Below are 27,227 nucleotides of genomic sequence, written 5' to 3'. Positions count from 1 at the left end.
AATTGCTACATCTGTAGTTATCTCAATTCACAAGAAAGGAGACAAAGAAGGTCGTAAGAACTACAGACCAATCAGTCTACTTCCAAAAACTAATCAACTGCAACAGACCCCAGACTTTGCCCAGAAAAAGACTGAACAAGTATGGTTTGTTTGGAAGGGTTGCCAGGAGAAAGCCTCTTCTCTCTCAAAAGAACATGGCAGCACGGCTTAGGTTTGCAAAGTTGCATCTGAACAACCCACAAGACTTCTGGAACAATGTCCTTTGGACAGACGAGACCAAAGTGGAGGTGTTTGGCCATAATGCACAGCGCCACATTTGGCGAAAACCAAAAATAGCATATCAGCACAAACACCTCATACCAACTGTCAAGTACGGTTGTGGAGGGGTGATTATTTGGGCTTGTTTTGAAGCCAAAGGACCTGGGAACCTTTCAGTCATTGAGTCGCCCATGAACTCCTCTGTATACCAATGTATTCTAGAGTCAAATGTGAGGTCATCTGTCCAACAGCTAAAGCTTGGCCGAAATTGGGTCATGCAACAGGACAATGATCCCAAGCACACCAGCAAACCTACAACAGAATGGCTGAAAAAGAAAATAAACAAGGTGTTGCAATGGCCCAGTCAAAGTCCAGACGTCAACCTGATTGAAATGCTGTGGCTGGACCTTAAGAGAGCTGTGCATAAACAAATGCCTGCAAACCTCAATGAACTGAAGCAACGTTGTAAAGAAGAGTGGGCCAAAATTCCTCCACAACGATGTGAGAGACTGATAAAGTCATACAGAAAACGATTACTTCAAGTTATTGCTGCTAAAGGTGGTTCTACAAGCTATTGAATCATAAGGTGTACTTAGTTTTTCACACATGGCTTCTCCATTTTGGCTTTATTTTTGATAAATAGATCATTATGTTATTATGTCCTAATATGTAAAACCATAGAATTCAAAGAGGCTATACTTTCTTTTTCACACCACTGTGTATATATATATATATATATATATATATATATATATATATATATATATATCGCTATATCTCTATATCTCTATGGGGGTCATGCATTAAGCAGCAAAATGTGCTTTCGCCAGTGGTTTGAACTCGCCATGTTTTGTGGGTGTTGCCCTCGCAGTATGCAGGAATGGCCGAATCCCTGGTGAATCCCTGCGAGAGCAACATTTCAAAACATGGCTAGTTGCCGGTGGCGAGACAGTCGGCCTGGCGAGAAGGGCTCCCCGGCCGAGATCAACCTGCAGCAGAGCGAGATCTGCCACTCTCTCGGCTTAAACCTCGGCCCAAATAAAAATATTTTTAATATTTTTTTATTCATTGTGTAGATGTGCAGGGGGTCTCCGGAGCTGACCCGCATTAGTTTCAGGTCCGGGGACCCCCTGCTTCCCAAGATACAGGGCCCTTTATGAGGTGCCGGTATCCCTCTGCATTTAAATGTCCCGATCACGTGACCGCGGGATGTAAACAAAGTAGAGGGATACCGGCACCTCATATAGGGGTCTGTATCTCTGGAATCAGGGGGTCCCCGGACCTAAAACCAAAGCGGTTCACCTCCGGAGACCCCCTGCACATCTACACTATGAGTAAAACACCCTTATCAATAAACAATAATTCGTTAACATAGCGGCTATCCGCTATAGTAATGAAGCACAATTAATGTATTTTTAATAATAGTGTACAGGAGCACGGGGTCTCCTGAGCTGAATCGCATTGATTTCTCACTCAGAGACCCCCTGCTTCCCGAGTTACAGACCCCGGTATGGGGCATCAGGTGCCAGTGTCACCGCCATCTTTATAGCGTCCAAGACGCGACGTGGACGCTATAAAGATGGTGGCGACACAGGCACCGGTGCCCCAAACCGGGGCCTGTAACTCGGGAAGCAGGGGGTCCATGAGCCAGAAATCAATGCGGTTCAGCTCAGGAGACCCCCTGTTCCTCACAATATTATTAAAAATACATTCTTCTAATGCTGCTTCATTACCTTAGTGGTGTGTTAGCCCATATGGTTCATTACACTGTTAATTTGCTTATGGTGACTTTTGTGGTGTTTTACTAGCGTGCTTTTTGGGAACAATTGTTACCCCTAAGTTAGAGAATGTTCCACTGTCCCCAGAAACCAAGGGGTAGCAATAGACAGGGAATGCGGTCTTTTGTGCTCACAGTATATTTGTCTGTATTTTGTTGTTGTGCTGTATGGGAGCCCAAGACCCATACGTTGGTGGAGGTTCCATTGCCCTGAGAAACCACCAGGGAATAGTATACGTCTCCCTTTGAGAGCTTATGGAGAGGTGAGAGGTACCCGGGGTGTAAAAACACAGTTCTTCCATGGTCCCCCTAGTATATCCAGGTGGTGAAAAGCTACCTTCCTAGTAGGTTGAGGCGACGATTATTCTTGTGAATTTGGACAACTTTTTGCCATAGCCAGGGTGGTATGCCCTTTGTGATTAGTAGTACCAAGTCAGGTGAAACTCATTTTACCATTGATCTTTCTCTTTTTGGTACTCATAGTCTGACACAGAAATCACAGGATCAGCTTGGTCATGTTATTCAATAGGTTCGGAATCAAGCCGCTTCTGTCCGATCCTACGTTTCTTTGTTTAGTTTGTTTCTGGAGATGTTCTCCAGATTCAGTGTAACAATCTGCAGGCAGCAAACATCCCTTAGTATTTTAGTGGGGCCTCTGTAGTTAATGACTTACTTTGTTTGCTCATATGGATATATTTATAAGATATTAAAGAGTGATTCTTTAAAAAAAAAAAAAAATGAAAAATGATCAAGTCAAAATGATTTGTAGACAGATTTAATTAAAAATATATAAAAATAGATATTAACAACTTTAAAATTGCCTATACGTTTGAAACGTGGCTAATGTTTTTCCTCAGGGAAATAACAAATTGAATGATACAGATAAACCTTTTATCGGATAAACCAAAGAGTGCACACAAATGGAATTAATTGGAGACACTGATCTATTAACCTCATAACCACGAACTGAAATATTGAGATCAAGATTATATAACTATTCATACAAAATTATAAAGATACAAGATTATATTCTTTAATGTATAGAATTCATTTTATATAGTAATGTAAACACACAGCCATAATATATAGTGTTAGTCTTGAAATATTTTTTAGAGTAATCTTAAAACTAATTTTCTAAAGTAATTATAATGAAACAACTTAACCTTATAGTATTTAATTATTATAAGAAGGGTTTATAATCAATGCTTTCGTTTATTCTACAGTGTGTGGTCTCAGAGTATTCTCTATCCAATGGTTCTCTCTGTACAATGTTTCAAATTGCTTGCATCACTTTTTGATATTTTAACTTTTTCTATTCCAAAGTGTTTTATATAATTTTTTTATATCTTGACAAGCCTCAAATAACTGTTTTGCCATATAGTATGGCATAATTAAATATATATATATATATATTTATATATATATATATATATATATATATATATATATATATATATATATATATACACAATGGTCGACAAATCACCAAAAAATCTACTCACCGAACAAAAAAATCTACTCGCCCCCTAGTACCACACGTGTGCTGCTTGGGCCAATAGGAGCTCGCCACGATGTTAAATCCACTCGCCCGGGGCGTGCAAATGTATAGGTTTGTCGAACACTATATATATATATATATACAAATATATATGGGATAGGCTATACCATATAAGTTGAAGGTGGTCCCGTGGGGTCCGACGGCGGAGCACTGCTGTGAGAAGAAATTCGGGGCTGCACACCAGTTCCAGTTAAAATCGATTTATTGAGTGGTCATCTGAAGTGTACAGCAAGCACTCTGACGCGTTTCAGGACAACTGTCCTGAAACGCGTCAGAGTGCTTGCTGTACACTTCAGATGACCACTCAATAAATCGATTTTAACTGGAACTGGTGTGCAGCCCCGAATTTCTTCTCACAGCAGTGCTCCGCCGTCGGACCCCACGGGACCACCTTCAACTTACCTGAAATGCAGGCGTGATGCACGCACACCTCTGAGTCTGAGCAGCTGTTCCACTGAGGCTCCATCAAACACTATGGGTATGTACTTTGGTTTTCTGGGGATTTAGACAGTGCCTTTATGGTATATATAGAGTTCTGTGTATTGTCTCCAGTTATACCTGTACACCTACAGATGTATTATAATATATAGAGCCTCACACAGCTTAAATATATGCTCATATGACCAGATATATGTTTAATTGAGACTTCAATCAAGTCATTTCCACACACAGCTGAGCCCTGAGGATTGGGATCATTTCCCATACACACAGTAGGCTATACCATAGCTTCTTTGCATACCCAGTTAATCAACCCCACACTGATGAGACCCATTAAGGTCGAAACAGCTGTTTGTGGGTGGTTTTCTGGGTTTGCACCTTAACCCTGGCTGTGCTCAAAGCTGTGACCATGCAGCAAGCTTAAGCCTATAGGGAACCATGTTAAAAATGGTTTTTGAAGCAAAAAGTGGTACTGAGTGCTCATTTGCATGTCATTTCCCAGAATCCCTTGCTGCAGTAGAAGTGCTGTATGCTGGGTGATAATGGTGAAAGGTGGGGTTGCAGGTGGGGTTGCAGACCTGCCTAAGACATGCAGATGAGCATACATTTGTATTTGCATATATATATATATATATATATATATATATATTTGTTTATATAGTAAACAAGGAAACATGGCCACACACTCTCTCTCCTACTGGACATGCACAACGGTTTTGGTGCGTGGTAAAACAACTCTTTAATATTGAAATCTATAACCTCTTAAGAAGTCATAATACTAGCACTGGACACATCAATGGTGATAAAATGAAGATGTAATATTCCATAATACACCTAGTAACCCGGGTAAGAGATGTATGTTTGACCTGCAAGTGATATTACTGTATTAACTTAATGTGCATTTTGTCTGAATTATTATTACGTCTCTTTTTGAACCATACTGTAGGTTCCAGCATTTTTAGGGACTTGCCATCATTTTTTTTGATGGACTTGCAAATTAATATCTTTATTACACACTGCAAAAAGTCAACTTTATTATACATTGTAACATATTTATGTACCGTATTGATTACTTTCTGGTATATACAATACTTCCGAGACTTCTACTATTCTTGGCATTTTGGAATATTATGTTTCATCTGTGAAGTACATGTACATGAATAGGATTTTGCTTGTGGCATTTGCCCTTTTGGTTTTAATAGACTTTTTTCTGTTTTATTTGTCTCTTGTTTACATGTTGCTTAGCAATGCTCAACCGCTTTTTGTGTTTGGTGTCACTTTTGTTTTTTTTTTGTGTGTAGCAAATAATCATGACGTGACCCCTGAAGAAGGTTCCCATGGGGACCTAAACATTGAGTTACTGGGTGTATTATGGAATATAAAATCATCATTTGTTCACCATTTATATGGTCAGTGCTAGTATTATGAATTCTTAAGAGGTTACAGGTTTCAAGAGACAGATAAAAAGAGAAGATATACACACATCTTTGCATTTTTCTTGTTAATTGATATATTAATTTGTTATTTTCAACTATATACAGAATCTCTCTATGACCCAAATTCACTACACAGTCTACTTATTGTACTGTATTAATAATGCTTCCACTCTAACTACTTTTATGGAAATAAATAAAGGTGTGAATGCATTTATTACGGCAATTGTAAATTATATAGAAGAGCACATCTTATACAATTTACCAAGGCAACATGTGTCGACACGTAAATTTTAATTTGAAAACTGCATCTCAGTAAATAGCCTCCCGTTGTTTCATGTGGTTCTCATGAAAACTCTATGGGGAGTCTTCAGGACACTTAAGAGAGTAACTGAAATCTCAACATACCAATACTGCATCCTCCTGATAATTTGAAAAATAAATAAGCACTATGTTTCTAACACCTACTACAGAATAATGCATTATTTATATCTATATCAACATATTGGCTCCAATTCTGGATTAGAAGTAAACAGTTAGTGTACCATGCTCAGTTGCGTGAGCTGCGTGGAGTGAATTCTTATAGTCATTTAATAATATAAAAGATATGGCAGCCATAGGAGACTGTACACAATTTCTTATGTTAATGAGACAGTGACACAAAAATACAAAAATATATGGGACATAATCTAGACGGCTTAATATCATTTTCCAATCCATAAACATTCTACTCATGCTTCAAGCAATGCAGAAACATGCTTTTCATTGAACACTTTCAATTCAAGAGTTTCTTCGGGATTATTTGGATGCTGTGACTATTTTGTAAGTGTGGAGTTATAGGGCAGGGGTGCGCAAACTGGGGGTTGTGAGGCCCCATACTATTCAGTTCAAGGCCTCCGTAACTCAGCTATCTAAATTCAGCTGGCTTTGGGAGGCACGTCTCCATGGCAACCCTGCGTCAAATGTCACAGCAGAGTCATGTGACATGACGTGGCGTCATGTGAGGCATGTATCCATGGCAACCCGGCGTCAAATGTCGCAGCAGGGTCATGTGACATGACGTGGTGTCATGTGAGGCCCGTCGCCATGGCAATGGGGCATCAAATGACGCCACGGTGTCGTCACATTACACTGCTGCGTCATTTGACACAGGATTAAAGGTAAGGGGGGGGGGTGCGACACTGGGGGAGAGCAGACAAGGGACCACGCAGAAAGGCAACGCAGAAAGTTTGTGCACCCTTGTTATGGGTATTATGGGATCTATATGTGGAGGGGTGCACTTTAACCTCTCTGCCTGTGATATTTAGTGCATATACTCTTGCAGGGTGTTCTGCTGGTATTGATATATTTTTATCCAGTTTCATTGGGGTATTTATTTTGGTATGAGATAATTTATAAAATTCTTTTGTAAATTAAACATTATTTTAGATGTACTAATATTTATTATTTATACATTCCTTATTTAATATTGTAACAGAGCGGCCTTGTAGATGTGGTCAGGAAGGAGCTCACACACTATTTTCTTGTAACGAAAGTTCTTTATTCCCCGTACAGTATCAGGGTTTGCAGCAATTCGGTAACAAAACAAAACAGTCTTTAACTTAAATAGCATACGTCTGCAAACACCCGGACAGTACCTAATCTCTGGTATCCAAAAGGCAGTTCAGGCTCTCCCCCTGACAGGCTCTCTGCAGCCTGTCCCCCTCACAGGTTGAGAGCAAAATGTCTGTTTTTTAAACTTCCCCTTTCCAATCAGCTTGCAAACCTACAAGCCAGGGTGTGGTTTTTCCTGGTCTGCTCAGATGAAAGAGTTTTAACCCTATACACTCCCTCACAAATATATATATATATATATATATATATATATATATATATATATATATATATATATGTGTATATATATATATATATATATATATATATATATAGACCATACGATACCGGTTGCAACACGACATCAAGGGACAGCACGCAGGTAAGTAAATAAAAAATGTTCTATATTTGATAGAAGACACAAAAACCGACGTTTCGGTCCCCCAGTGGGACCTTTCTCAAGGTATATATATATATATATATGAAAAAAATATACACTCCCTCACAAATATATATATGTATATATTTATATATATATATATATATATGTATGTGAAAAAAAGAAAGAAAAAACAGGCGCACACCTAGTGCATTAACGTAATAAAATATATATTAAAAGAACATAAAGTCAAACAAATGCCCACTCACAAAAGTACTGCAAAAATAATAATGTATGAGATTGGCTCTCATGTGCCAGAAACGCGGTCCTCTCGGTCCGGCTCAAGGCAGTAGCGTCCTCCCTTGACCCTCCATCATGTAACCGGATACCGGAAGTAGAATCCCTCCTATTAGGCGCTCGGCGAAAAGAGTCCCTCCGGGAACCAGCAGCTGGAAATCTTCTATGCCGGTAGCAGGATAGCGGGAGACACTGGAGCCAGCATCTCACATCCAAGAGCAGCAATGTTCATGGGCAAATGACGGCCACAATCAGACCACGCCCTACGCGTTTCATCCTCGCGTCATCAACTCGACAGTCCAAAAGGAGATATCCTGCCGATTCACCGGTAAAAGTTCATCCTGTTAGGTCCCGCAGATTGTATTCCACGTGTCTGCTTCCAGTGTAGCAGGCGAGTATCAGCCTCAATGAAGCTCCCTGCACGCTACGGCCATAAAGCGTGCACGTGCGTGATGACGTAATGTCATAATTTACGTACCCTGACGCGTTTCGTCACACTATGCAACTTTATCAAAGGGAATGAACAGAGGATGAACTTTTACCAGTGAATCGGCAGGATGTCTCCTTTTGGACTGTCGAGTTGATCCGGGACGGTGCTCACTTCGTTGGTGGTGATATAATCACAAATTGCTTGTTATTTACAATCTTTGTGAGTGTTTTTAATCCCTTTCCCTATCCCTATTTTTATTAAATGTACAATTTTACGCTATGGGGCGTGCGCTCTCTGTTTTCTTTTATATAAAAATATTTTTATTCTTTTATATATATATATATACAGACATACCCCGCATTAACATACGCAATGGGACCGGAGCATGTATGTAAAGTGAAAATGTACTTAAAGTGAAGCACTACCTTTTTTCCCACTTATCGATGCATGTACTGTACTGTACTGCAATCGTCATATACGTGCATAACTGATGTAAATAACGCATGTGTAACGGGCTCTATAGTCTCCCCGCTTGTGCACAGCTTCGGTACAGGTAGGGAGCCTTTATTGCTGTTCAGGACGTGCTGACAGGCGCATGCGTGAGCTGCCGTTTTCCTATTGGGCGATATGTACTTACTCGCGAGTGTACTTAAAGTGAGTGTCCTTAAACCGGGGTATGCCTGTATATATTTTCCTCTGTAATTAATTATTTTTCAATTCCCAAAATTGGGTGAGGGAGGGGATAGTGATTCTTCTGTTCTTTCTGTTTTTTGTAAATATTATTTAGGATCTGGAGCACCGCCTTCATTTACTATTTCCCCCAATACTTTATAAATTTTACTTCATAACCTTGAGCATGTTCTCTCTCTCTCTCTCTCTCTCTCTCTCTCTCTCTCGTTCTCTCTCTCTCTCGTTCTCTCTTTTGTTCTCTCTCTCATTCTCTCTTGCTTGCTCTCTCTCTCACTCTCTTGCTTTCTCTCTCTCTCTCTTTCTCCCCCCCCCCAATGTTGGCGGCCTTGTGAGACCCCCTCTTTACTGTATCTCACGCAATATGCACTTTCACAATAGACACGTTTAAATTACACGATTCATGTTGAGGGTTCTTCTGTCCTTGCTCAGTAACAACCTTTGCTGCACCAATGACTCCAACTGGAATCCATAATTTTGTTAAATACCTATGGACTAACACCAGGTATATATAATTAGACTTGGTAAGTGGAACTTCAGTCCGTGTTATATTCTAGCAACTAAGCTGCTGGCTAATGGTGTAAGGGGTTAAATGGGCAGTTTCATTCTATATATAATAGCATTCTCCAATTCTTGAGACAACCTTATTTGATTATATATAAACAATTGTCAATTTAGTCATTTGTTTAATTCAGATTTTGTATATATTGTTAAAAAATAAAAATAAAATTAAAGTCAAATTTAATTTACAAACAAAAATTAGATCAATATCAACTACTACTCAAATAATGTTAATATATTAAGTTTAATACATTTAACATTACTCTGCATATATTCCAACTATTTGGGCAGATCTGTTTAAATTGTAAAATATAAACATTCATCTGATCACATTTTTTGATATATAGTGCGGTCCTCATAACCAGTCTATTGGGATTTGCACTGCATTAAGATTATAGCAATAGACTGGTTGAACTTTTGTAATTAACCTTTTAATTGTTTTATTCGTATATGCAAATATCCTTGCTATAAATACTGTGGGGCCACATCCAATGGGTACCCCTGATGAAGTCATCATAGATGATGAAACGCGTAGGGCGTGGCTAAGACAGAGGAGTCATTTTCCCACGGAGACCTTCGCTACGGGCTGGGAATCATTGCAGGTTGTGAAAGGCAAAGCAGAAGTTTGGATCCCTCGTTTCCCACAGTGGTGCAGTGACCAGAAGCAGGCAGCTGAAGGTACTGGTTCCCGGAGGGATCTCCTGTGCGGGGCACCCGACCGGGTGGACGTCACTTCCGGTTGCAGGAGACCACGCGGAGAGTATACAGGAGAAGGACACCATTGCTGAGTCGGACGGCAGTATTGGCTTATGAGAGCCTATCTCATACCTGCTTGTTTACCGTGTACACTTGTGAGTGGGCATTTGTCTGTTTTTATTGTTCCATAAACCGAATTGTTATACTTTAATGCACTAGGTGTGCGCCTGTTTTTTTCTTTTCTTTTCCATAGGTATCAACAGGGAGTAGTGATCCCTTCTAAACGGGCTGCCTAATACCTGGATGCGTTTACTTGGAACAGGACTCTGTGTTTTTTAAGGTTTTTCACGGATTGATCCATTGACTTTTTAATCCACTTATATACATTTTTATAAAACATTTTTTATTCTCTTTTATTAAAGTTATAGTATTTTATTTGTAATTTCAAATGTAATATCTTAAGGTAACATAGGTTTTTTAAATTCATATACCTATCTTAGCCACCCCATTGGTTGTTATCACAGTTAGTTAGACATACTCACAGTTGGTAGGTTATAATAGAGGGGCTACTTTGATTTTTTGTTCTGTTTTGATATATATATATGAAAAAAATATACATGCCCTCACAAATATATATATATGTATATATTTATATACATATATATATATATATATATATATATATATATATGTGAAAAAAAGAAAGAAAAAACAGGCGCACACCTAGTGCATTAACGTAATAAAATATATATTAAAAGAACATAAAGTCAAACAAATGCCCACTCACAAAAGTACTGCAAAAATAATCATGTATGAGATTGGCTCTTATGTGCCAGCAACGCGGTCCTCTCGGTCCGGCTCAAGGCAGTAGCGTCCTCCCGTGACCCTCCTTCCTGTAACCGGATACCGGAAGTAGAATCCCTCCTATTAGGCGCTCGGCGAAAAGAGTCCCTCCGGGAACCAGCAGCTGGAAATCCTCTATGCCGGTAGCAGGATAGCGGGAGACACTGGAGCCAGCGTCACACATCCAAGAGCAGCAATGTTCATGGGCAAATGACGGTCACAATCAGACCACGCCCTACACGTTTCGTCCTCGCGTCATCAACTCGACAGTCCAAAAGGAGATATCCTGCCGATTCACCGGTAAGAGTTCATCCTATTAGGTCCCGCAGATTTTATTCCACGTGTCTGCTTCCAGTGTAGCAGGCGAGTATCAGCCTCAATGAAGCTCCCTGCACGCTACGGCCGTAAAGCGTGCACGTGCGTGATGACGTAATGTCATAATTTACGTACCCTGACGCGTTTCGTCACACTATGCAACTTTATCAAAGGGAATGAACAGAGGATGAACTTTTACCAGTGAATCGGCAGGATGTCTCCTTTTGGACTGTCGAGTTGATCCGGGACGGTGCTCACTTCGTTGGTGGTGATATAATCACAAATTGCTTGTTATTTACTATCTTTGTGAGTGTTTTTAATCCCTTTCCCTATCCCTATTTTTATTAAATGTACAATTTTACGCTATGGGGCGTGCGCTCTCTGTTTTCTTTTATATAAAAATATTTTTATTCTTTTATATATATATATATATATATTTATTTATTTTCCTCTGTAATTAATTATTTTTCAATTCCCAAAATTGGGTGAGGGATGGGATAGTGATTCTTCTGTTCTTTTTGTTTTTTGTAAATATTATTTAGGATCTGGAGCACCGCCTTCATTTACTATTTCCCCCAATACTTTATAAATTTTACTTCATAACCTTGAGCATGTTCTCTCTCTCTCTCTCTCTCTCTCTCTCTCTCTCTCTCTCTCTCTCTCTCTCTCTCGTTCTCTCTTTTGTTCTCTCTCTCATTCTCTCTTGCTTTTGCTCTCTTGCTTTCTCTCTCTCTCACTCTCTTGCTTTCTCTCTCTCTCTCTTTCTCCCCCCCCCAATGTTGGCGGCCTTGTGAGACCCCCTCTTTACTGTATCTCACGCCTGCATCTCTACCCTCTCTTACACACCCACATTTTCCCACACCTCTCTCTCTCCCACACCCCAAGCTCTCTCCCACACTCCCATCTCTCTCTCTCCCACCACCCGCACCACCTCTCTCTCTCCCACCACCCCCACCACCTCTCTCTCTCCCACCACCCCCACCGCCTCTCCCCCATCCCCACTTTTCTCTCTTTTGCTCTCCCAGCTCCACACCTCTCTTTCTCTCCCCCACGCCCAACCTCTCTCTTTTCCTCACCTCCACCCATCTTTCTCTCCACCACCCTGCTGCCTATATCTTTCTCACAGCTCCCCACCTCTCTTTCTCTCCCCCACAGCCCTGCCTCTCTCTCTCCCTCGTCTCTCTCTCCCACCACCCCACCTCTGTCTCGTCAACCACACTACCTCTCTCCCTCCCAACACCCACCTCACTCCCCAGCCTATCTCTATCTCCCACCACCCTGCATTTCTCTATGCCACCACCTGCTTCTCTCTCTCTCACACGTCTCTCTCTCCCCCACCTCTTTTTCTCTCCCAGCCTCTCTCTCCGCCACTCCATTCCCCCTCACCACTCTCTCCCCCACCCCGCCTCTCTCTCACCCCCACTTCTCCCTTGCCCACACCACCACCTGTTTATCTGTCCCCCACCAAACTCAATAACCCCCTCCCCAATATACATAATAACTTTGCCCCCCAATGCACATAATAACACCCTCTGTCAATACACATAATATCTCCACTAATACATATAACCCCCATACACCCCCCAAAAAATACAAATAACCCCTCTCACGGAATAGACATAATAACCCCAAAATACACCTAAGCCCCCCAATTCACATAATAACCTTACCCCCACACAATACACAATAACTCTCCCTCACATACACATAATAGCCCCCCTCCCCAACACACACACATACAACCACACACTTTCCCCTCTAAGAATTTTACCTGGAAGGGAGGAAATAGGTCTGCTCCCGTCTTTCTGGAGATGCGGCACCACTCAGCAATGCAGGCGTTGTGGAAACAGGAAGGGGCAGGGAGGGATTGGCTGAGTGGAGTAACGGCCTCAGCTCTGCTCCACAGCAAGCAGTGACAGCAGCTGCAGCATCATCCTGTGTGGAACTCGAGGTTAAGAAAAAGAAGGTGCCTGTATGGCGTAGAATCACAAAAAAGCATTGGAAATGGCTATTAGCACTATTAGCCCTATTAGCCAAAGTAGGCTAATAGGACTGTCGACCAAAGTACTGTAGGCCATAAACAACAATACAGCATACCCACAGAGGGGGTGGACAGTGGAGTCCCTTACTCAGTGCACAACAGTCACAGTGATTGTTTTTGATATAGCTTTGAATGGGTCTAATTGCCCATAGAGTAGATACAATTGATGATGGTAGCTGTAATGAGTTCCTAAGACTATTGCTGAATAGTGGGAAAGCAGCAATACTGTGTGGTCCAATGAGTGAATTAAAAATTAAACTCTAATGGGTATGCTCTTAAAATAAATCAATAGACAATGATTACATACAGTAATGGCAATAATACAATAATGAAGTGTTAAAATATGTACAGTGAATAATTACTAGGTAAATAGTAAAAACAAATAAGATAGTCCATCCTAGAGACAGCAGCTCCACTTGAAGTGTATATGGAATGTGGGCTCGCTTGGTAAGTGCTTTTAATTCAGCCCAAATCTGACTATACTAGAAGGTCTTCCCTCCAGAGGGCTATGCAGATATGAGGTCTCAGAAGCCTGCGTGCATACCCAGCATTTGACCCAATATAAAGTCTCATAATCGGTCAGCAGTTAACACCTGTAGATCATAGGTATACTACTGTGACCTGTTAACTAATCGGTAAAATACTGAAAGGTAGAGCCTGAGTGCTCAAACTTCCTCCTCTCGACTTGTGTCCTGTCCCCCCCACCCCCCACCCCACCCACACACCGAGACTCAAACCAACTGCTGGAGAGGGAAGAGGTATTGGCTAGAAGGCAGGTGTGAAGGAAATGCCCTATGGATCCTGAAACCTGCGACACCCTGTATGGCCAAAGCTAGAAAAGGCTGTTTAGCAGCCACCAAGGAATAATAATCTATTCTATCATGGGGAGGGGGTAAATGAGATCCCTATACTAGATGTAGAGCTGTAGGTGACCGGTAGTTGTCAGAGCCACCAAAGGTGTAATTTGGAGAAGACCCGTCTGATCTGCAGGAAGCATTGGCGTATGCTGCCCCCCAAACGGACAATGTGCTTACTAGTGATGTCAGTGACAAGAGACAGGGGGTGCCCAATGCTGCATCCAATTGACAAAACATATAAAGTAAATACTTCAATAATTATAATTGGTTATTTAGTTAACCCTTTGGCCAAAGGCGTCATAAGCCTGCATACCAACGTCAAGGTATAACCAAAATAATGCAGGTCCTACACTACACTGTGAACCCTTCCTTTTACCTCTGTGAGAGGGGAAAACCATAATGGGTCTGGTTCCTGCAGCAAGTGAAATGACCTTCCAAGTTAAAAGGGTGAAGGAGGAGCAGTGAGCTCTGGGGGGAGGTGCCACAGCCTCCAAAGAGACATAGGTTAACACAGATTCCCAGCAAGCTCAAACTCCCACACCCACCACAAAGTGAATATATATTTATGTCAACCAGAGAGCTACTGAGCGTGGCAATTGTATATAACAAGAGACAGGGGGTGCCCAATGCTGCATCCAATTGACAAAACATATAAAGTAAATACTTCAATAATAATAATTGGTTATTTAGTTAACCCTTTGGCCAAAGGCGTCATAAGCCTGCATACCAACGTCAAGGTATAACCAAAATAATGCAGGTCCTACACTACACTGTGAACCCTTCCTTTTACCTCTGTGAGAGGGGAAAACCATAATGGGTCTGGTTCCTGCAGCAAGTGAAATGTCAGTGCATGTAAACTCATGTTTATTCTGATACCGAGCAGAGCACCCCGCCTAACGCCCACTGGGAGGCAAACTCTGAAACCGCCCTCGTTCGCAGGAAATACCCGCCTCCAGATAGTATCGGGGCGGGTGACAAGGGCGAGGTAGTGCACTATATGGAGCACTAGAGAATACAGGACTTTCCTTGGCATGCCGCGGAAACATGCCGGGGACATATCCCCCAACCTACTGAGGTTGGGGGAGAGAAGAGCCCGAGGGGGTTGCCGTGGCTTTGGTTCCACGCAAAGATCCAGAGAGCTGAAGTTGATAGGTTGACAAGGCTCTCCGGTCTGCAATACCCCCTCAATGAAAGTGCGTGTGTCGGGGTGGATGGCATCTTTAATCTCCCGGATCAAACGATGAGGGACGCGGGCGGTACGCAGACCCATATGGGGCGCGAGCACCTCTGCCCTAACCCAGTCTCACCGCTCAAAGTTCAGGAGATCCCCGACTCTGGTCACCTGCGCCAGGATTAGCCGGCGGCAAATAGAGGGTGAATCCAACATCCGAGCCCCCACTGCCGGATTATACAGCAGGGGCTCGGCGAGGAAATCAACCCCCACCGCCTGTTCCTTCCTGGTCGCGGAGACCAGTTTCCAGGCCTTAAGTAAGTCACTGACACCCTGCACATGCACACCCTAACTTTCTGATGTCCCAGCTCCGACTGGTGTGGTCACCAGCGTGCAAAATGTATCAATTCCCTGGTGCAGGGAATACTGGTGCGATATTGGCTGCATTGCGACATGTGCCACCTTGCCCCATAGCCTTCTGGAGGCTGTTTTCCCCTGTGGGACTTGTTTGGAATGGCCGCCTGATGCTCCTGCTCTCTGCACCTGCACGAAGCGTTTTGCGCGAGCATATTCAAGATGGCAGCGCCCTGCAAAGGGAGTCGCCGGTAGCCTCCGGCGATCCGATCGCCTGCCTGACCACCCGCACCACTCTAGCGGAGGTAAGCGGGACCCAAGGGGGGACTCTGTTATACCTAAAACATGGAATAAAAAGTACAAGTAATTAGAAACGTTTCTGTGCATTTTCCACTGTCTTTATTGTTTAGTCCAATTCAGGCTCTGTCACACAAATTCAGCAATTGCTATACCTGATAAACGGTGTCCTTCCCAAAATGATGTACATTTACTTCTATAAATGTTTAAATTCAGATCATTTTCTAACAATATTTTTCTTTGTGTGGAGCTGGCCAATTTCTCTATTGATGTTTGCTTGTTAAAAAGATTTAAAAAAAAAAAAGATTTGTTTGTATGACTTCTAGAGAATCCATATAGGTCTTTGTGTGTATAAGAATCATCTATTATTATAGTGAGAGGTAATACTGGGTCACTGTAAATTACAAATTAAGCACCACTGATTTCTATAGCTCTGCAAAATTTTGCTTTATTTTTCCATCACAATGACCCACCTTATTCTGCTAAGATTATACATTGTCGGTGGCAGAAATAAAAGCATCTAGGATAATTAGCCGTGACCATTCAACCACGGCTGTTTCAGCATGAGACATTTGGCCACCAGGACAATTCTCCACTGCACTTGATGTACCCCTAACTCCTTACTCTAAAAACCCTGACCTTAACCCATTCACCTAAAAACCTTAACCCCTAATTCTAACGTCAATTGTCTTAAATGCAACACCTACCACAGGGCCAAAACGCTGGTGACTTAATGGCTACGGCTAACTGACCCTAAGTCCAAGAATTACTGCGACGGCTAGAAGCCTGTAGTTCCTTTTTGACATAAAACATGTGGAAATGTATTGCAAACAAGTCATGTTTCTTGCCATTGTTCAACCTGTCCTTGTGGGAGAAAGTAGGAAACAACGAACATTAATATTGATTCAAATGTTCAATGTTAAACAAATGAGAGATAAATTAAAATGTATTCTAACCACATTGCTTGCTTACTATTTTCTGCCCTTTTGATAATGTTATCCTTATGCGCTACATTGCTTAATGTAAAGTGTATCTTTAAAAGAGCTGTGTAAAAATATTTCCAGACAGGGTACAAATCATGGTGGATGTGCCCTATTTATACTCTTGGCATTAAGGGAATCTAGCAATATTAGAGAATTTCACAAATGATTTTAGAGAATTTTGAGCAATTTTAGCATTTCACAAATTAGTATTTTATATGAAATTGCAATGCACCCAAACTTAATGATTGACGAGTTACTTGTGAACTCTGATTTAAAAAAAGTGCAAATGTTACATGGTTTGCAACCTCATGCAAAAGTTTTGCATATCGTTAATCCCTAATGCTTCCCTTTTATACACCAGAGTGTATTGATTAGGTAGTCATTAGTCAGATTATTTCATATGCACTGCTACTGTACAGTATATCATAGGCTCTATTCCTGATGCTACTATGTTTTCGGTCAATAAGTATTATATCCTAGAGTACAGTATGTTTTTTTTTTTTATAATGAAATGACAAAGCTGAAAGGAGCAGAGGTGTGCAAACTAGATGTATTTAATTGTAATTACTACAAAGAATTCACGTATAATATAGTTTCCTGGAGGAGTTCTTTAACACACAAAGTTTAGTAAATAAGCCCATGATTATAGAAGGAATCTCCTATCTCTATTAAACAGTTGACAAGTGAAAGTTACACAAATAGTATACTTTGTCATCTACACTTAGATGTTGTGTACTTGTCCATACCAGTCTAGAACTAAACTGGGAAAGTAGCCATGATCCATTAAGTAAGGGACAGCATGACCAATAGGGCAATGATTCCTCCCCCTGCTCCCCCTTCCTTAAGGCATTGGGGAGTGTTGTGACGTTGTCCCGGGGGTTTTGGCCTGGTGGGAGGAAGGTATAACATGGGGGTAGTAGGGCAGGCATTCCGTACCTCTCCCATGAAGAGTTTCTCGCTCAATTTTTCTCTTTGTTCGTTGTTCCTGTTTTACTTTGTACTTGAATTTAAAAAACAAGAAAAGTGATTTTTCAGGGACTGAGTTGGGGCAGTATGATACCATTGTCATGGTAGCTGGTTGGTAGGTAAGTGCTGGGTATTCTTGCCAGATGGGGCTCCGTGGGTACAGTCATTGCCTAGTGGTGGCACTTAGTTGCGAGTGGCCAGGGCTCATTCTTGCAGCTGACGTCATCTGAGCGGCTGGGGCTGTGCAGTGCCTGGCTGGTGGGTTGGCGGGCCATGGTTGAGCACCATTGGCCTTACCGGTTGGTCAAGCTCTCTTGTACAGTTATTGGAAGTTACTGCTATAATGGTATTTTAATAAAAGCCGTGGTCGTTTCAACGCCAGAACTTTTGTTTTGTGCAAATTTTATGGGTATGTTTCAGGGTAGGTGGGTGTGTGTATGTCTGTATCGAAGGCTTTAAGGTCAAGCATTTTTACACATTTTAGTCGCATTCCTGTGTAATTAGAGCAACGCTGGTAAAGTTAAACTCTGACTAAAATGCTTACTCTCAAAGTAGGTTTATTAATAATTATCGAGGAAATTGTTCTAGACACAAAGCAAATTCCCATGGCAAAAGTAGGTAATAATTCCCTTAGAGTATTGTATTCATGTAGTACTCCATGTCCTGAGGGGATTATTGATGGGTGTTACGTATAAAAGTCTCCCAGATGCAAACTGGAACAAACAAACTGCCTCAGGTTTATTAAATAAAAAGATTACATAGGAAGCAATGGGATTTTTTTACCTTAATACATTTTGTGCTGGTTTTAAATACTTGCTCTGGCTGTGTAGGTTGGAGACTGATATATATATATATCCCCTGATGTTTGTAGGGTCCCTGATAGTTGAAGAAGCAGCTTTAACTGGTTGGATGTGAGAAGTGATGCTTTATGTAGATTTGTTTGGGGTGTCAATTTCTTAGTAGTGCCGGTGTTATTAAACAAAGGTAAAATCTTCAGAGAATATCAGATAAATACATATTTTGCTCTGTTATATTTTTGTATGTAAGTAAACAATTCTGGTCACCATGCATTATTGTCCCTCTTCAATAGGGTGAGAAGCAGGGCCACCAACAGGGGGGGACAGCCGACAGGGAGGTTTAGGTGTAGGGTCCCTGCAGACACATCAATTCTGTGTGAGGACCTGAGATGCACCCAGAGGGAAATCCCCTCCTCTGCAACACCTCAGTTATGGACAGGGCCTAAAGGAGAGCAGAACTGAGGCTGCAGTGATAGAGAAAGGCTGAGAATAGTGAGGGAAGGGATAAATCAGGGGGAGAAGAAGACATGGAAGGAAGTGAAAAGAAAACAGCAAATAAAGGAGAAAATAAGAAAAAGAAAGACAAGGAGGGAGAGAATATAGAAATACAGGAAGGGAAAAGAATAGAGAAAAAAGATGCTACGAGAAAATGCATCAGATTGTTAAAGAGGATGTAGATAAAGGTGAAATAAGAAAACAAACATGGGGGAGAGAAACATGGGGGATTAAAAGAAAAAAAAAGAAAGATAGTGGCATGAATGGGAAAAGGAACGAGACAGATAAGGGTGTGCTAAAAATAGAATGAAAGCGTTTGAGAAAAGAGATGACAAGAGGGTGGAGGAAGAGACATGAAATAAGAGAAATACATGAGGGAAGAAGAGAGTGAATTATATGATTACATGTCAGAAGTGAAACACGCTGGGGTGCGGCGAGAGAGATAAAGATATACTGGGATACGGAGAAAGGGAGAGAGACATTCTGCTAGGGAGAGGGGAGACATGCTGGGGGGAGTGGAGAGAGATAGATATGCTTGGGGAGAGGAGAGAGACAGATCAAGACATGCTGGGGAGGAGAGAAAGACATGTTGAGAGAGAGGAGAGAGAGACATGCTGAGAGAGATATAGCAAACAAACAGTGATAGACAGCACTCAAAAGAAAGGAATAATGAGTATAATGCAGGGTGCAACAGGAACCTAGGGGACCCTAATTCCCCAAAAATCATGAACAAACCCAAACAAATGTTCCAGCACTCACTGTCTATAGAAAATTTTAAATCAACTAGAGGAAATGTCCAAACTAGAATTTAATATGCACACAAGAAAACAATGACGTGGAGTAATGTACCACAATGGAAATAATACCTCTGGGGTGAGGGGTGTGGGGAAAGAACACAGGGAGAGGGAATAAACAACAGAACACAGTAAGGGGGAAAAACAAGAACATGGGAAGGAGGGTATGCTAGGGGTCAACGTTTCGAGGTGTGAACCTCTTCTTCAAGCCCTTCTCATTATTCTGATACATAGAAGGCAAGTTTCCGATTTTAAAAAAAAGTATACGTATTTTTGAGAAGCATTAACATCTCTATAATAATACATTACATTAAAGAACACATCATACCCAAATATACATCTGTGGTGCACCACAGAAGATTAACAATATATCAAGAAAGAATGTATCTCTAAAGACGAGAAAATAATCAAACATGAGTTTATTAGTCAATTAGAAATAGTGATGCATAACACTTATTTAAAAAAACATTTAAAAAAGCAAGCACTAGAGCAGATCACCCCTATATAGTAGAGAGAGACTAAAATACAATAATAGCAGTAATTATATAAGCAGCAGAGGTAAGGCCTTCATGAGGCAAACCACATAGGATCCACACATGAGGTCTAGATGTAGCAAAACTTATCATCGGTGCCATGTCCACTCGTGGTATCAGAAGCATGGACCTCATGCAGGGCAATCACAGCCTTCACTGTCCTCAGCACCGTGGATTTTTGCTTGTTCATCAGCAGCGCTTAGAACAGTCTTCTACATCTTTACTGTATAAAAGATACTATTGAGAGACAGTATAGGATGAAAACAGAGTTAAAGAAATATCAATTAAGAATCCATCAGCATAATTGCACCAAATCGTAGGACAGGCCAGAAAATATATATAAAAGAGAGTCCAATATATCACTGTGTGAGAGATAGTAAAATTACATCATAGTCATTCAACGCCAAACCTCCATGCTGCAGGAAGCCTCTGCTCTGTACTGCAGCCTGACGTGTGTGTCGCGATCTGCTTCATCCAGGGAGAATGTAGATGAATATAAAACAGTAGCTTTAATTGTAGCCATTTGATGCAGGAAAAATTGTTACTATCTCCTGGTAGGACTGTTTTTTTTTTTTTAAAAAAACAAAAATGATTAGAATAGAGTTTAAACTCTATTTCATGATGTTATACTACTCTCATTTTAGTTGCTGAAACGGGGAAAAATAAAAGTAATTAGAAAAACTATTGTGTATGTCCTAATGTTTTATTGGCGTTACCAGTTGTATGGAAGTATGTAGTACATGTTGTACTTTTCTCTTTTCAGTGTGTCCTATTTTGAGATCTGATGGAATTGAAACTAGACAAACCTACAAAGAAAATCTTGAAATGTCAGGTATGAACGAATTCTTTTTTTTTAATACAGGAGTTGTAGCTGTTAATTACTCAAATTGTTTCAGTATTGGATTGTCAGTGGTATTCCGTTGCACATACAGTAATATTAATAAATTGTCAGTGGTATTCCGTTGCACATACAGTAGTATTAATGAATTGTCAGTGGTATTCCGTTGCACATACAGTAGTATTAATGAATTGTCAGTGGTATTCCGTTGCACATACAGTAGTATTAATGAATTGTCATTGGTATTCTGTTGCACATACAGTAGTATTAATGAATTGTCAGTGGTATTCTGTTGCACATACAGTAGTATTAATGAATTGTCAGTGGTATTCCATTGCACATACAGTAGTATTAATGAATTGTCAGTGGTATTCCGTTGCACATACAGTAGCATTAATGAATTGTCAGTGGTATTCTGTTGCACATACAGTAGTATTGATGAATTGTCAGTGGTATTCCGTTGCACATACAGTAGTATTAATGAATTGTCAGTGGTATTCTGTTGCACACAGTATTAGAATCCACACTATTTGGCAAGCTTACCGAACACAAATAGGGTAATTTATACTAAGCCTCCCTAAGAAGTCTTCTGGTGCTGGAAAGCGACTTAGCATGACTTAGTAAATATGGGCCATAATATTCCAATGTGATTATGTGTACTGGAGTGCTGCTTGGTTTGTTCAAAAAGCAGATGTAACACTACAAAGCCAATGCATGTCTCCCGCCAGCCTTACATTCACATTATTAAGCCCGTTTTCGGTATTCATTATAAAAAAAGGGCTGCCAAGAAATGTAAATTTGTATCAAGGTAAAAAGGAATGTTCTCTTGCGTGTAGCACTTTGTTTTCGATTTCTTTTGAAGCTTGTTAAATTCCTTCCTTATATTTGCTGCACATAATTAGCCTAAGAGGTTTACATCAAACCATATCTCCAGTATCAGAGTTTCTTGTTAACCAGAAAAGGGAAAAAAATTAATACAGAGAGAAATTGGAAAATCTATTTGTGATATGGGCATTACAGTACTTAACTCATCAATATGCTTCCATATTAGCAAACCACTTTCTAAAGCACAGAGTCAAAATTAGTGCACAGTATATGGCCCTATTAATAAATACAGGACAAAAATACCGTACCTACATTTAATAGCCAAAATTAATTGCTTTTGCACTTATACACAGATCTCTACAATTGTAATTTTATTTTATTTTTACTCAGCTTTTTTAAGAATCATTTTTGAAGTGAAACTTCTTTAGTGGACGATAGCCGCCGGCGCCGCTCCTAACGGCCGCCGTTCCCCCCACACGCCTGCTGACAGATGCCGCGCATGCGCAGTTGTGATGGCGCCGCTGACGGATGCCATGCATGCGCAGAAGCGGCTGGCAGTCGCGCCGCTCCCCCCACAAGCCCACTGACACACTGATACTGATACTGTGCACTCGCACATCTGCGTTACTGTGCGCTGCTGCTCCTGCTCCGGTCCAGTAACGGGATGAGCGGGGTGGGGGGGGGGAGGGTTGAGCACGCTGCGTCCCTCGTAGCAACACCAGAGGTAGGGAGAAGAGTGCTGAGCACGCGCAAGCATTACTGTGGCGCCGTACCTCCGCCGGGGGGCTGGCTGCAGCAGGACACACAGCCATGTCCGCAGCTCCACTGGGGGTAGGGGGAGTCAGGAGAGGGGGGGGGGAGGACACAGAGAGACATACACACCACACACAGAGAGAGAGAGAGAGAGAGAGAGAAACACACATACACTGACTGACACACACACACTGACTGACATACATATGCACAATGACTGACACACACGCTGACTGACACACACGCTGACTGACACACATACACACACTGACCCACACTGACTGACACAGATACATACACTGACTGACACACACACACTCTTACTGACACACATACATACACTCTGACTGACACACATACATACACTGACTGACAAACACTGACTGACACACATGTGCACACATGTGCACACAGACACACAGACACACAGACACACAGACACACAGACACACAGACACACAGACACACAGACACACAGACACACAGACACACAGACACACAGACACACAGACACACAGACACACAGACACACAGACACACAGACACACACACACACACACACACACACACTGACTGACACACTCAAACACACACACACACACTGACCGACACAGATACATACACTGACTGACACACATACATACACTGACTGACACACATACATACACTGACTGACACACACACTCTTACTGACACACATACATACACTGACTGACAAACACTGACTGACACACATGTGCACACTGACTGACACACACACTGACTGACACACACACTGACTGACACACACACTGACTGACACACACTGACTGACACACACTGATTGACACACACACACTCTGACTGACACACATACATAAACTCTGACTAACACACATACACATACACTGACTGACACACATACACTGACTGACACACACAGACTGACACACACAGACTGACACATACACAGACTGACACACACACACCCCAGTGATGCGCCGAACACCGCCCCAGAGTGATGTGCCTATCCCCCCCCCCCCAGTGAGCTGTCCCGTACCTCCGCTGGGGGGCTGGTTGCAGCAGGAAACACAGCCCGCAGCTCCGCCGGGGGGAGGAGTCTCAGACAGATTCCCCCGTGTCCGCAGCTCCCCGCCAGGGTGGGGGGAGGGGTAGGACACAGAGAGAGACATACACACCACAGACAGAACGACACACACACACTCACTGACACATGCAGACACAAAGAATTCAGTTACTATTAATATAGACATGCAAATAGCTAAAACATGCGGTCAAACTTTTGTGTTTTGGAAGTGAAATTGTGTTGTGATTTTTAATTAAAAACATCACCATCACAAATACAATTTCTGTGACAAAAAACAAAGAAGTTTCACTTACTATGCGCGTGCTCGGCACACACAGCTTTTTTTTTAATTGGAACATAATTTGACATCAGAGAAAAACCAACTCTCCCACTGTAATGTTTTTGTATAGGAAGTAAATAAGTTCTTAGATTTCTTGGAACTTGGACACTAAAGTTGCATAGATAGATTACAAACCATTGGATTTTTTCTGTAATAATTAATGCTAAGATTAAAAATAGATACTTGGATTAAAAAAAACTGTTAGAAATAATATTTGGACCATGTCCTAGAATTCCATTATGATCAAAGCTTTAGAAACGTAATTACATCATTGTTTTTATTTTTTTTTACAGGATATGACCTTGCTGAGCGTTTTTCTCTAAAACAGACATCTTGTGGAGGTGAAAACATTTGTTTTAAGCTTGGAAGTACACCTCTTATTAAAGACACACAGTAAGTATGATAGTACTTAATACAACTTAATACTTTATTACCACTTAATAATACTTTTGAAATCCTCATACAGTAGACAATCTTTGGTTATCGAGGTCTTACTCTTGGGGATTATAAAGAGGGTGTTGGGGCTTCACAAAACTGTGTCTAATGCTGAAATTAAGTTATTCATTAAGGCTCCAGTGCCTCATGGTTTATGGCACGGCTGCTCTACTCCAGTTCTCAAGCACCCCCAACAGATCAGGTTTTCAATATACAGTTTACCCGCAAACATCCCAAGCTGCCCTGGGTATTGATTACAGTTTGTATTTAATTAAAAAAAAAATATCATTAACATTACTGAAAATCTGATAGGGCACTACTACCATTGATTTGTTCAAATTTAATTGTACACTTACACTTAGAGATTTCAATAACACTAGACAAGACGCTTTCGATATCATAGTGACCAATTCTAAAGTCCAGCAAAACGAGAGTTTTTATAAATTGCCTGTTACAACATTTTCAAGTATTTCAATGGACATCAAGAAATCATGTTCGCATCATGGACATATACTGGAGTGTGATGAACCCAAGCTGTCTCCATTTACACGCCAAAAAATACTATTTGCTTATAGACGTAATAGGAACCTTAGAAACTTGTTAGTCAGAGGAGATCCTAAAGAGAAAGATGATACATTTTTTCCTCATAACCTGTGAGGACCTTTGAGGAAATGCTGCATTCGTTTTAAAGGATGGATGACATGTCGAAATGGTCTCATTGAAGGATCTCAATTTAAACAACCTCACACAGGAAACTCTTTCCGTAGTAATCATCATGTTACATGCAACACAACATCGGTCATCTTCCTTATTTTTTGCCCATGCTGTTTAGTCTATGTGGGCAAAACTGACAGAACATTGAAAGAAATAATGAATTAACATCGCTCCAATATTCGTTTTGCATTAACTAGGAGAATCTGAAAAACCAGTGACAATACACTTTGACAGTGGGACACCAGATGGCTACTCTCAGATACATGATGATTGAATATGTTCTGACACCTGTAAGGTGGGGGTGGGGGGTGATGTTAAGAAGCTTCTTTTGCAACGAGAAGTAAAATTGATTTTTACAATGCACACTGTGGCCCCAAGGAGTCATATTAAAAACTTAAATTACCAATGCTTTCTGTAATTGGGGTTTGTATATTTTGACTTTGGTCTTAGATATAGACATCTTGGCAACGTATTTAGCCTGAAGTTACATAGTTACATAGTAGATGAGGTTGAAAAAAGACGTACGTCCATCAAGTTCAACCTATGCTAAATTTAGACAACAGATACTTTATTCTATATCTATACTTACTTATTGATCCAGAGGAAGGCAAACAAAAAACCCCATTAAGGGGAAAAATTCATTCCTTTCTGACTCCAAGAATTGGCAATCGGATTAATCCCTGGATCAACATCCTTGCCATGTATACTTATTTGGTATATCCCTGTATACCTTTCCCTTCTAAAAAGATGTCCAACCTTTTAATGAACAAATCTATTGTATCTGCCATCACAGTCTCCATGGGTAATGAATTCCACATTTTAACTGCCCTTACTGTAAAGAACCCTTTCCTTTGTTGCTGGTGAAATTTCCTTTCCTCCAACCTTAAGGGATGGCCCGAGTCCTTTGTACTGCCCGTGGGATGAATAGTTCTTTCGAAAGTCTCTATAACCATTAATTCATCCAATGTATATGAATATCACTCTAGTACAGTTTACATCTCCCTGTTGCACATTCTTTTAACATCATTTTGACAATATCTGACTGAGCACATTTTTTTATATATGTAAATACTGTCCGAGACACTACTATTGTATGTCATGTGGCTAAAGGTACTTGATTCAGTTTGTTGATACTATTTAAAGATAATGCTGTCTGAGACATTTCTTTTGTATTGTTGCATGACTAAAGGCACTCGATTTAATTGATTTATGCTATTTGAATGATTACGACAATATTGGAAGAAAGATGTTATCTTTATCTCTTACCTTTTTTTGGGAAGACTGACCAGATATGGTATTTGAGCTTCATAGATAATTAGCTACTGTGAGCATTCTTTGAAATGTGGTGTGACATCCTAGACCGAGAAGTAACAAACTCTCTTATATTATGGGTATACAGTTGCCACTATAGTGTTCAGTGTAATTTATATTTACTAGCTAAATTCATCAACGGTGCCAGAATATAGTCACATATTTACCAGCCAAGATCTAGTTAGTTACTACAGTATACTCATGTGAGTGTTACCCTACAGTGTTGCGAACGTGCTTAGTTTAAATTTGACAGTATATATTCTTTGTGTTCATTTTTCAACTGTGGTCACAATTGCTGTCATACTGTATAAGAGAATGATTGCTTTAGATTCTGCTACAGGTCATTTTGTATATGGTCTAGGATTTTGTCTGGATTTAGAATTATATTACAA

At 40.9% G+C, this 27,227-nt stretch overlaps 1 protein-coding gene across 3 annotated transcripts in view; it reads left to right on the top strand.

The window, feature by feature from the left end:
• Nucleotides 1-27,227, top strand: part of COL19A1 (collagen type XIX alpha 1 chain) — a 622,544-nt gene that overhangs the window by 45,141 nt on the left and 550,176 nt on the right. For all 3 annotated transcript variants that reach the window (XM_075598080.1, XM_075598081.1, XM_075598082.1), the window contains exons 3-4: nt 21,317-21,385; nt 24,669-24,768. In XM_075598080.1, the coding sequence (XP_075454195.1) occupies nt 21,317-21,385; nt 24,669-24,768 (169 nt within the window). The remainder of the gene's footprint in view (nt 1-21,316; nt 21,386-24,668; nt 24,769-27,227) is intronic.

This window comes from Ascaphus truei, chromosome 4 (genome assembly GCF_040206685.1).
Source record: "Ascaphus truei isolate aAscTru1 chromosome 4, aAscTru1.hap1, whole genome shotgun sequence".
NCBI classification, from domain to species: Eukaryota; Metazoa; Chordata; class Amphibia; order Anura; family Ascaphidae; genus Ascaphus; species Ascaphus truei.
The sequence above is the reverse complement of the archived record's forward strand: the minus strand, read 5'-3'. Positions and strand labels throughout refer to the sequence as shown.